At 53.8% G+C, this 12,549-nt stretch overlaps 1 protein-coding gene across 1 annotated transcript in view; it reads right to left on the reverse strand.

The window, feature by feature from the left end:
- Positions 1–1,072: 1,072 nt before the first annotated feature.
- RANBP10 (RAN binding protein 10) overlaps positions 1,073–12,549 on the reverse strand; it is a 66,504-nt gene continuing 55,027 nt past the window's right edge. Inside the window, exons 6-14 of the mRNA XM_028094854.2 lie at positions 11,619–11,803; positions 9,197–9,309; positions 7,593–7,701; positions 7,337–7,482; positions 6,941–7,145; positions 6,108–6,229; positions 5,499–5,644; positions 5,065–5,176; positions 1,073–4,617 (exon numbers count right to left, since the gene is read on the reverse strand). Of these exons, the coding sequence (XP_027950655.2) occupies positions 4,487–4,617; positions 5,065–5,176; positions 5,499–5,644; positions 6,108–6,229; positions 6,941–7,145; positions 7,337–7,482; positions 7,593–7,701; positions 9,197–9,309; positions 11,619–11,803 (1,269 nt within the window). The 3' untranslated portion in view covers positions 1,073–4,486. The remainder of the gene's footprint in view (positions 4,618–5,064; positions 5,177–5,498; positions 5,645–6,107; positions 6,230–6,940; positions 7,146–7,336; positions 7,483–7,592; positions 7,702–9,196; positions 9,310–11,618; positions 11,804–12,549) is intronic.

Below are 12,549 nucleotides of genomic sequence, written 5' to 3' on the forward strand. Positions count from 1 at the left end.
TGCCACCTTCTGAGCATGTAAGGCTCCAAGAGTGTTGAGAAATGGTAACCTCTAATCTCCCTCTTCTGATGGGGTTTTATCCCCCTTAATCTTTCCCCCTGGATTCTGAACAGCCATGCGGAATCAAAGTGTGCTTGTGTTTGATGTTTCTTACCGTCTCAAGATTCACTCTAGAACAGGGTTTTTCGACAGTGGCACTGTTGACATTTTGAGCCTGATAATTCTTTGTTGTGGGGTGCGGTCTGTGCATTGTAGGATGTTTATAACATCCCTGGCCTCTACCCAATAGATGCCAGCAGCACTCCAACCCAAGTTGTGACTACCCAAAATATCTCCAGTCACTGCCAAATGTTCCCTGGGGGGCAAAATCACTCCCTGTAGAAACCACTAGCCTAGAGAGAAATTAAATCTACTCTGGCTTTATTTATGGAACCAGGACTTTTGTCCTTATCTAACATTCCATTCTTCCCTCCACAGTTTTCCCTAGGAGAGTTCTGTCGAGTATTAAGTCCTATAAAATAACCAAGGGAAGCACACAGGTACTATATCCCTCTATGTTAAGCCTCCCCTACACATGCTATAATCCTCTGCCTCCATGGGGTAGAAATTAATCACGTTTTAAGGGTGGGGATACTGAAGCTGAGAAAGGTTAATTTTCCAGTTACCCAAGTTAGTAAACAGAACGAGGATTTTGAGCACGAGTACTTTCTCCTCAGAGTGACAGGAAGCTAACCTCAATAAGCCTCAGAAGCCCTCTGACTGTCCAGTGTTTGGGACGAGTGTATTTGGACTACATTAAAATCTTATTTTGAGGACAGGAGGACCTGTGGCCATCTTTTTGAAGGTGAATTTTCTTCTTTGTCTCAGATGAAAGCTGTTTCCGGGGAGAGAATTGAAGCCCAAGTGCCTATCCTCTTTGGGGTCTCACCTGAAGTCTTGAGGGTCCCTGAGGGGTAGCAGGGGCCTGGGAACTTGAGAGGTGAGCTAAGGGCCAAACCCTCAGGACAAAGTGAGCCACACAAGGGGTGCCAACCCTAGTTAAGACTCAAAACAGAGACTAGACACTCGTGACTACTCATGGATGTGTATTTTAATAAAAATAATTCTGTCAAAATACAACAGGAGTTTTTTCATCTCTCAAGTACAATTTAATAGGATGTTTTGTGTTAGAATTCTTTCTAAACCCTCCCATGCCCACAAGTTTCATGCTAATGCCAAGTATCAACTTGCGAGGACAAAGGCAGAACCAGTGTGCACAATGTGGAGGACATCTGTTTCAGCTGTAGTTACTAATGGAGGAAAACCCTATGCAAAGAGGTGGCACCTGAGGCACCCAGAGTCCATGAACCGGCCACAGGTCCGGTGCACAGGACCGGCGGTCAAGTAGGGCTCTGCTGCCTGGCTGCCACACAGCGTGCATACCTGAGTTGTGAGCAACCAAAGGAACTTTCAGCTCTCACAGTTCTCTGCCTCATCTTCTTTGTGCTTGCTTAAGGGGTAGGAAGGCGCTGGGTGGCTGGGCAGTACCCCCTTCCCAATCTCTTGGTGTCCCTGTTCTGGCGGCCTACCCCCAGCCACAGATTCATGTGGGTGAGGATCAGAGGTTCTGGCTTTCTTTGCATGGTCTGCCAGCGTCCACTCTGGAAGGAGTGACCGTTTGGTGGCACAAGGGGGAAAGGTCAATAGGGAAGGCTGCTCCCCCAGGGCTGGACAACCCAACAGAGCCAGGTCTTCTTCCTGTCCCCTCAGGTCAGGTCCAGCCCTTCACTGGGGCTCCTCCCAGGTGCCTTCCCCACTGTTGGCTCCCGAAAGCAGGCTGGTAGGACTGGGTGTGCATAAGGGGCTCCTCTGGCTGGCAGGCAGCCCTGGACTATCAGCAAGATAGTGGACTCAAGCAGCTTGGTTTTGGTCCTCTCCACGGCTTGTGGGGCAAAGGCTTATGTCCCAAAGGCAAGCTGTCCAAGTGGGACAGAGAGCCCCTCTGGAGAGGAACAGAGTAAACAACTTGGACTCAGCTGAAACAGTGAGATAAGGCACAGAAAATGGGGAGGTGGCCACGGGTACTGAGCGTGAGCCAGGAGGACACCCAACCCCAAGCAGCACACAGCTGTCCCAGGCCCTCTCGGGCCCTCTCTCAGACACTCCACAACTCAAGCCCAGGCACCCATCCCCATCCCTGACACACCCCTGAAGGTACCAGCTGCTCAGACACTGCTGGGGTCCTCACCAGCCTAAGCCCTCACTCGCTATTTAGCTTCAGGACTAAACTGTTGCACAACTCACAGGGATGAGGTTAGTCCCAGCTCTGCCACTAATTTGCTGTGTGACTTTGGCTAAGTCATTTAATCTCCCGGGCCTGTTTCCTTATCTGTAAAAGGAAAGGATTGGTGGAGTAGATGTTCTCTGAACCCCATTCCAGCTGCAAAAGCCTCTGGTTTTAATTCCCAATCCTGCTCAGCTCTGGCCATTTTAACAGCTTGATGTATGCAACCTCTGGGTTTGGGAGCTAGACATCCCCAGCCTTGCACAGGATGAGTTTCCTTTACAGACATGACAATACCTCCCCAACAGGCCACGGTCTGTGGGGTGCCAGCTGGGGCCCTGGTGGGGACCAAGCAAAAGCAGCAGCCTGTAGGATCATGTCCCAAGGGAGAACTGTGGGAGAGCACAGGACCAAGGCTCTGACCCCATCACCAGCAGTTGGTCCAACTCAATAACTTCTGTCCAGCTGTGGGCCTGGCAGGCAATGAACATCTCAGGCCGTACCACCATCCCTGTGTGTCCGCTGCCAGAGAGCAGGAGCTTACCCAGCCCTTGCCTAGGCAGGGACTGGAAGTTCAATTTCTGGCCTTGCCCCTTTGCAAGGGCTGCCTGTGCGCTCCCACTCACTGTGAAGCAGGTAGGGAAATCCCAGCCCCTCCTGGTGCTCCTCTGGGTAGGCCTCCTCCCTTCTTCTTCCTGGGCAGTCAGTCCTCTCCACAGATGGCCTGCCCAAGTCCTAGCAGTCAACTCAGCCCTTCCTCTCTTGATTCCCTGATGGCAGTACCGGGACTGTGTTTGCCCCACCAGCTGTGAGGATCCATCTGAAACAGCTGGTGGGACATTTGCAAAGCCCATGAGGTCCCTTCCTCTGGCCAGCAAATACTCATAATAGTCTTTTCTAAGAGTGGCTGGGGCCAAGCTGCACGGAGCTGCCTGGCACAGCTGCAGTGAAGCCTGGCCTAGTAGGTCAAGAGTGCCATCCACTCCAGGAACTGGCGGCCCAAGAATCTGCCTTCACAAAGTCCTAGCTTCTCAACAGAAAGCATTGATTCCATCAGAGCTGTGCAGAGACGGTGAAGATCCAGGCAGAAAGAAGGCAGCCCCTGTACTCAAGGGCTTCTGTCCTGGAATGGAGAGACAACCTCCCCGCAGCCTGACACACAGCAGCTCTTGGGTCAAAGGCAGGTAGTTTCCAGGCAATCAATTTAGAGTAAATGAATTATTTGGCCATCTTAACGACAAGGGAAAAGAGGATGTTGAAAGGGGGAGAAAGGAAGGGGCAAGGCAGGCAGTGAGAGGCAGGGTAGAATGGTAGATAGCGTGCTGGCCAAGGACTCACTACTCCCCTGCTTTGCTGTATAGGCCTGGGCCAACTCATCCCCTCTCTGAAGCCTCAGCCCCGTAGTTCTCTGCTCAGCCCAGCTCTCAGGGGCCTAGGGACCCACACCTCTCAGATGCTACAAACCAACTTAGCCTGACCTGCCCACTAAGTGGGCCCCAATGCCCACGGGGCTTCCCTAGGCTGCAGCTGGGCCTGTGGCTCAACAAAGGGGAAGCCTGAAATAAACATCACTTGGCTGAGGTGACAGAGATGATTCTTTTTTAATGAGTTGGACTCAAATAGAAACATATGGTGTCTGGACAGCCTCACCCAAGAGGTGCTGGACCACTAACACTACGATAAATACTGTGTCTTTTTTTAATATATATATTTATATATATATATATATATATAATCTCATTTTTTTTACTTATGAAAATAATAAGCTATCACCAACTTGGATAGGCTTCATCACTAAATTAGCAGAAACCAGCTCAGCACAAGCTCTCCAGAGATAAATACTGGTGGCTCAGTCAGGAGGAAAAAAAAAAAAAAAAAAAGATTAAAAAACCCAACCCCTCCTCCAAACAAAACCCCCCTTTCAAAGTAGAAGGCGCTACATGAGAGTAACCAGCCAATACTGTGTCAGAGGCCGCTCGCTGCATGTGAAGGGGAGAGAGAGAGTCTGAGGACAGGGTAGGAGGAAGAAGGAAAAGAAGGAAGAAAGGAAGGGAGGGATGGAGGGAAGAAAAGGAAGACAGGAAAGGGAGTGGGGGAGGCCAGGCAGGAGGAATGGACTCTGCCCATGGCTTCCAGGTCCCTGCGCCAGATGCCTATGGAGGGCAGGGCTGCTCCAGCCCTGGGGCTGAGGGAGGGCCAGGCGGGGCCAGCCAGCGTGGTCAGCTAGTGCAAGTAGTCGTCAACTCTGGCAAAGGAGCAAGATCCCAGGCCCGCTCGGGCCATGAGCCGTAGACATTCAGATGCCTGACCCAGGGCGAGCATCAGAGGGGGCTGCTTTGGCAGGTTCTGAGACTCTGTGGAGGAGAGACAAGGCCTGGTCATTGCTTTGCCCAGGAGCTGGGCTCAGGTCAAAGTTCCCTTAGGAGCAGAAAGTGGGGGCAGTGGACAGAATCTCTTGGAACACAGTGTTCATGTATCTCTGTGTATGTCCCAGCCACCAGCCTATGGCCCCGTAGCCATGCCAGGAATCTGAGGACCTTAGGTCTCTTCAGAGCCATGGGCTGGCCAGGCCCACAGTCACAGGCCAGGGTCTATCATGATCTAGCCAGCCAACTCAGTTGGGCAGAGGGAGGTCAGGATTTAGTTTCAGCCATGGAAGCCCAAGTCCTGTGGGCTACCAGAGTGCCCGGGCAAAGCTCACTGCCCTGCTTTGGACAAACATCAGCAATTCCTAGGGAGAGAAGGGAGGGGCCACCCCAGGCACTCACGGACCAGCTTCTGTTTTTGTTAGATCCACTTACCTAAAATGGCGCTGTTGAGGGCAGCACACACAGGCTCCCTCTGGATGGGGTCAAGCTGCTGGCCAACTGGGCAGCTCCAGGGGTCTGAGTATGCCAGCAGGCTAAAGGCATCCTAAGGGACAGGGCATTCTTGAGAAGACTGTGGTACATACCACATATACATACACCTCCAGCTCCGGGGGGCATACAGGGCCCTGCATGGTGCCCAATGAGGGCACTGCAAACCCTGAGCATAGAGTCACGAAGGACTGTGCCCTCCCCAGAGCTTAGAGAGGGTTGCATACATCCTGGAAGTCCTGTTTCCCATTGTGGACTTGACTAGAGTCCATTCTGTCCTGTTGCTGCTGCCCCCAAGCCCCTCCCAGAGTCAATGTGCCCCCACCCCCACACCAAATGGGATCCTGCTCTGTAGGAGCGCCTGGCTTGTTCTATACCTGCAGCATCTCCGTGTGGGCCAAATTCTTGCCGTACTCTCGGCCCAGCTGCTCACTCAGTGCCTGCAACTCTCGACCAAACAGGATAATCCTTTCTGTGGCAGCCTGGTTGCCCCCACAGAGCTGCCGCCGAGGATGCCCATCATCTGCGCCCAGAGCCCAGCAGAGAACAAATCATGAGGGGTAAGGAGAGAAGGGGAGGACTGGGGTGAACACCCCAAAAAGGAGATGGCAAGAAGGACTTTAGGGGCATTGCCAGAGACAAATTAGGTGGACCATCCATAGCTGAGGTGCTTTTAGTCCACCTAGCACATGATCGAGGAGTCTGGACTTAACTTTCCCTCTTCCCACCCTGTACAGTGCTTTTAAGAATGCCCATTCTCACCAACTCTCTCTAGCCTCAGACGCAAGGGCCCTGGTCTCGGGAGCAGGCCAGGGGTCTTCCCACTTCAAGCATCCATTCCTGACTAAGGCAGCAGTGGACCAGGTCCATTTAGAACTTCTCAGGCTGACAAAGCCTGCCCATGCCAACCCCCTCCCATGGGGCAGAAGGCATCTGGACTGAGCCATTACTACCCACGTAACACCATGCTGGGCCATGGTCCTTACCCATGCTGGACTCATCTGTCTGTAGATCCTCGTGCTTGTAGGCGCCATTGACGATGCGTGTGGATACACTCTCCAGCACACCATTGGGGTAATGCTCTGCTTCCATCTCCATCTCACTGTCACTGTGGAGAAGGGTTGAGGTGGGAGTTGGCCAGGGGCATGTGTTTGGGAGCAGCCTGGTTGGGCCTCCATTCAGGCTTTAGCCACAGGTTGCTGTGGGTAAATCAAGAGATCCTAGGAGCATGAAAGGCCTCCCAGGCTCCAACACTTGGCCCCTACTCTGACATCAGCTATTCCCAGAGGCTGTCACCTGATTCTCACTCTTGTCCCAATGCTGCCTCTGTGGCTCTCCCCTCCCTGGCCTTTATCTGGGTTGGCATGCCTCTTCCACCCATTCATCCCCCACCACCAGTGACCAGGGACCCCTGAGAAGTATCTCTAGGCACCAAACTCAGGTCAAACCCTGAGGTATGCCTGGGGGCAACTGAAAGCCACCTGCAGTCTACAGCCTAAAACGTCTGCTGCCCAATCTGTCTGACCTCAAGCCACACCCGGTAAGTCTCTTCGGTGTAGACCCTAAGGGTTCTCCCAGGCCTGCTGGTATCAGTGCTTCTTGAGAAAGTCAGGGCTGAGCAAAGTGGCAGCTGGATCACCGGCAGGGCCCAAAGCTGGAGCCAATGCCCGGCCTGGCAGGTCAGCAGGAACTCCTCCAGGCATAGACCTGGGGAGTAGGTGGGGCTAAGGGCAGGGGGTGGCACTTAAAGGACAGGCTGCAGTGAGCCCACCTGGCGCAGAGCGGAAAGGAGGAGGAGGAAGCAGAGCAGGACAGGCACCTGGTCTCCTGGTTACTGGTGCTGCTGTGGGGCTGGGACTTGGTGGAATCTGTTGAGTTGGACTCGGAGTAATTGACGGAGGACGGGGATGAGGAGGACGAGGAGGACGAGGAGGAGGAGGAGGAGCTGGGTGCAGGGTATTTACTGTGGTTCTGTTTGCTCTTCGTGGATGCGACACCATTGCTGCAGCTGGGACTATCTGCTCCTGGAAACCAGGGAATAGTCAGAAGAGGAGGGGCAGTGTGCCACAATGGGGCCCCAGGAATGGCCACAGTGGTCCCATTTCCCTTCCCCCAAATCCAGCAGCGAGCCCCGAGCCCAGCCCAGGGAAAAGCATGTGGGTGGCCTTTCTTCTCCACACCAGTTCTCCCCCAAGCCCTCTGGAGAGTGGCTGACCTGTGTTGTGCATGTGGGAACTAGGGCCGTGTCGGGGGCTGAGGCTGGGGGAGCCAGGGTAGCTGTCCTGGGACTTGGGGCTTCGGGAGCTCAAGCTGCGGACCTCACTGTCGGTCCCATTCACCATCTCCACAAATTGTCGGCACCTGCAGAGGGAGCAGAGCGGCAATGCTCTGGGCTTGGTCTGGGCTGTATGTTCCCACCACCAGCTGAGAGGGGCTGGGCTAGGGGGTAGCTGGTGGTGCCCAAAACTCACTTGAGCATGAAGAGCAGGTTAGGGTTATGCTCCAGCAGTCCTGGATAGAAGCGCTGTGTGGTCTCAATGGCCTCACCCACACGGCCCTCCAGCACCAGCTTCTGGATCTCTGCAGAGAGCAAGAGTATGGCAGTGAGTGAGGGGCTGTGGACCTTCTTCACCACCACATGCCTGCACACTACCAGCTCCGAGCATGGACTAGCCGATGGTCAGGTGGGCTGGCTCAGAGTGGCATGTCTGGTTGAGATGTTCACAGAAGAGGGTGAAGAAAGAACCTGGCCTCCCAGACCCACAAGAGACCCTGGTTTCTGCCAAGTGTCAGGGAGTCCTCAAAGAACAACAGGGGAAAACAGAGGCGGGGCTCGATGCAGAGGCAGGAGAGCAAATGTAGAGGCCTGCTCCTATAGAGGTCAGTTGCCGGGGACCTGGGCATGCGGAGGGGTCTTGGCTGTGGGAGCATGATCTGGGGTGGGGCCCCCAGGCAGCTTGGTGGCCCTAGGGGCTCCTCTTCAGGCAGACGTCTCTCCTTTCAGGCCTCACAGTGGGGTGGCAATGGGCACACAGTGGTTTCTGGGCCAGGGCCCGAGTCTTGGCAGTCTTCAGGGGCTGTGGTGTGCTCCCTGCTGGGAGAGGAGGTCATCCTCCTCACACGGGCATCTCTGACGTGACACCTCTCAGGCCATCTGCATCTTGCTCTTGCTCTGGGACCTGGTGCATCTTGCTGGGAGCAACTTCTGGGTCTGAGGCTCTCATTCGTAGATCCCAAGTCTGGGATCCCTTTCCATCTGTCTGGCTGGGCGTAGCTTCTCTGGGAGACACAGACACATGCACATACACAGAGACGACAGGCTCAGAGAGACGCCAACAAGCACACACAGACACACACATCCACACACACCCATTCTCCTTCACTCTCCTCTCGTCTTCCTATCTCCTTCCTGGGCTCTGTTTCCTCTTTCCCAACACCCTCCTTCCACAAAAGAGCCCCAAACACACAGTATACAGGCCAGTGTGTACACTAGCAAAGTTTCCTCTGGTTCCTTCCTTTGGTTGTCTGCAAAACGCAGGACCAGAGGTGGGCACAGAGAGAGGGGCTACCACAGCAGCCACTGAGAACCAGCCTTCACCCTGTCTGACTACTTCAGCCCTTTCTCTGGCCAGGAACGGGCAGAACTACTAAAGCTGAGTGAGTAAATGGGAAAGGCAGGACATTGGTCTGCTAAGATGCAAACACACTCTTCCAGAAGACTCTGAACAGAAGGCTGAGTAGAATCCAGGATTCAGGGGAAGGAAACAAGCATGGAGGAGGGGAACCCAGCCATGCCAGGCCCCCGCCTGTGCCGGGCCGTCAGAGTGTGCCGTAGGGAGGCTGCACTGAGGCACTCATTCCCATGCTGCCGGGCTGTCCATCTGGGCAGTGTTGCCTTGAAGGAGGGACAGAAGCAGAGCCTGGGGCGGGGCTGGGGCTGTGGGCTGGTCTCCTCGTGGTAAGGACCAGGGTTGAATGGACTCCTGACAGGTGACCCAAGACTGCCATGGGCCAGAGAGCAGAGTTAGGGACAGGTGAGGTAAGGAGGGAGAAGGGAGAGGAGAATCAACCTTACTTTGTCTGTTCTTTATGGATGCTTGTTCTTCCTGAATCGGGGTTTCAGTCATTCGGGCAAAAGCCGTGGCTGTGGCACAATAACCATGATGCACCAGGTAAGATGAGACCATGCTAGAAGAAAGGAAATGCTCAAGGTGACACTCTAGAACTGCATTTCTCACTCATCACCCGATGGGACAAACTATCTCCCTGTCTGGACTTCCTTAAACACATCCTGGAGGTGGAACCTCCACAGAATGAGAATAAAGAGGCTGCAACAAAATGAAAACTCCCCCCAGTGCTCATGCAGTCAGGCTGGGGAGGGGCTAGTCACCACAGCTGTCCTCACAGCTTGGAGGACAGGCTGCAGTTTCTCTGGAATATGCCGTCCACAAGCGGGCAAGTATGATAACAAAAATACGCGCACAGGTACATAGCGTCCCTTACAGCAGCGGCTGCCCCCTGTGAACTGCGGCAAGCCCAGAGATGGCCGACAGTCTCTCGGAAGGCTTCCTGGAATGGCAGCCAGCCAAGCCGTCTAGGAGCTGCCCAGAGGCGATGTGTGCCATGTGTGTGCCTTCTAGAGACAGAGCAGCTCCTCTGTAGACGGCCCCACATGCCCGGCATAAGCATTCCAGTTCAGCAGGTGAAACTGGCCCTCAGGAGTGCTGGCTCTAGAGGGTGATGGGGAGCTAACCCGTGACCCAAGTCACTCCGTGATACGCCACGAGTCAGGGGCCCAAGAAGCCAAGATATAGGCAACCACGTGGCCAACAGGAACACAATCTCTGGGGAACGGCCTGGAGAAGCACGACACCCAGGCACCATTTAATCACACCGGCAGCTGGCTGAGCAGTGGCACGTGTGTGTATGTGTGCATGCAGACACATGGAGGGCAGAAGGGTGAGCCCTCACATGTGATGTGCACAGAAGTGAGTACCTTGATGTAAACATGTGTCTGACGTCATTACTGTAATTGCCAAACACCAGTGTGAAAGGCACAGAAGTTCAGCTGTGTGTCCCTTCGTGTTTTAAGGGGTAAGTGAGATGATACATAGAAAGTGCCTAGCACAGTCAATAAACCTCTGATGATGAAATTATGTATTTATATTATACTCTGGATAATTATAACTACATTATTATAAACACAAGGGCAAACATTTTTGACAAAACATGGTTCAGATGAGTCCATATGCACATCAGATGTCACTAGTATAGATGGCCCATTGACTCAGTAATTCCACTTCTTGAAACGACACCAAGAAAATAATCTTAAATATGAAAAGCTCTTTACTTACAAAAGGGTTGCCTATATAAGCAAAAGAGAAGAAATAACCTGAACCTCCCACCAAGGTGGGTAGGTCTTGGCAAATACTACATATGAACACACACCGGCACACATATACGCACATATAAACACGCTGTAAGCTGAGAGTATCGTTCCCTCCCCAACACGGCTGCGGCAGCTCTACCTCTCCCCTTGCCTGTCCCAGCAAGCCTGCTTCAGGGACTGGCATTATACTGGCTAGCCCTCCAAGGAAGAGCTTCTCAGTAGCTCTGAGGGCTAAAAACAAAACAGTGCTGTTCTTCCTGAGAAGGGTCTGGCCACCTAACCCCCGCCTCAGCCCTCCCTTATGGCCTGTCTCCGTATCAGTCCTTTAAGAAAGGAAGACTGCATGAAGAACCCAGTGTGCAACCCAACCCCCCACCCCGGGGGACCCTGCTACCTGGGTGCCTTTGCAGGGCAATAATCAAGGCTAGTGGAAGCCCAGCCCTTCTCTGCCCACCTGTGGGAGTCAAGCTAACAAGCTAACCCACGTCTTGGCAGAGTGGGTACTGGTATTGCCTCACTCAGGCCAGCAGTTGGCAAGTAGAAGAGAGACCCAAACCTCGCCTCCCTTCAGATTCTCAGCAAGACTGGCTTCCAGGACAGTTTGAAAACTAATCATCCAAGAGCCAGATAGGCTGGCCTCAGGAGGATTCTCTTCCAGCCACCACTGCCATGAATGCATGGGACTTAGATGGATGATGACCCTGAGAGATGACCCCAGGCCAGAGTCACAGCATGACAGATATTCCCTATGGGGCAAAAAAAAAAGTCCACAGATGAAGAGACCACAGGGCATCCTAGTACATCCTCTGCAAAATGACCTGGGGAAGGAAAACAGCTCTGCTGGTGATATTACATGCAGAGCCTTCCAATCCAGGTGAGGGGGCAAAGGCTTAATTAGGAACAGATCTGGAGAACTGAGCAGAAGCTGTCCATCTGATAAGAGGGAAGCAGGAGAGCAGCAGGCCAAGTCACCCTGGGAGGGCTTTCCAGAAGTAACAGCTATCCACTGGAGTTCATAAGGGCAGCCTGAAGGAGTACAGAGGCCTACAGGAGAGTGAGGCCCCTGGGATGGGCCAGGGCGGGGTAAGGGCGAGAGTGGGGCACTCACTTCTGCAGCACCGCCTGCCATTCGCCAAGCCGAGCACTGATGGGGAAGCAGTGCACAGTGCCTTGGACCTTGGCACGCCACTCCCGCATGTAGTCCTCAATGTCAAACAGGAAGGGCTGCTGCCCAAAGTTGGCGTCCACAATCTCCCCGGGTGTCTGCAGGCCTACGGTGGGGTAGAGGTTGGCCTGAGGAGGAGAATGAAATGTCAGTTGGGCCCTGAGGGCAATGGGGCAGCAGGGCCTCCTCACCTTACCTCTGGTGCAGGGAGGGAAGGCGCTGGCTCCTGCAGGCCACTACTCCGGCTTTTGAAAGAATTGCAAGGCTGAAGGAGGCAGGGCTAAGCCACGTTCTGCCCACCTCCCTAACAGACACCATTCCCCAAAGCTTAAGGACAGAAAGCAAAAGAAAAGCAAGCCAGGCTCAAAGTGGGGTCTCTTGCCCTGCATCAGAGGCTATGGTGTCCCCAAAACCCAAGGTCCCCTTTTGGGGCTCAGCCAGGGCACAGAGAGGTAGACCAGGCTCCAGAATCCTACAGGGATGCCCATGAAGTTCTGCTACATGGGTGGATAATGGCTCCTTTCAGAATGATCTAGGACCAAGGATCCCTTTGCCACCAAAAAAGGGATATACGACAAGGCAGGAAGGGATGGGGGTGACAGGAAAGGAAGGCGGGGAGGAGGAGAGCAGGGCAAAAGGGGGCAGGTGGATTTGGACCCCCAGATGCTGGCAAAGGATAAAGAGACGCCACTGCCCTTCCTGTCAAAGGCACACTAAGAGGAGGATCTTCTGGCTAGTGAGGTTTGGGCATGTCCCTCCATGGGTGGTGAAGCTCCCCACTTTACCATCTATTCCCTGTCATGGCCAACTTTTGCCCGATCACTCCCTCACTCGTCGCTTCCTGTGGCTCCCCACTGCTACCAAACAGTGTCTT

The sequence above is a fragment of the Eumetopias jubatus genome, unplaced genomic scaffold (genome assembly GCF_037043125.1).
Source record: "Eumetopias jubatus isolate StellerSeaLion01/CBP00866 unplaced genomic scaffold, mEumJub1_p1.0 scaffold_10, whole genome shotgun sequence".
In the NCBI taxonomy this organism is placed as follows: Eukaryota; Metazoa; Chordata; class Mammalia; order Carnivora; family Otariidae; genus Eumetopias; species Eumetopias jubatus.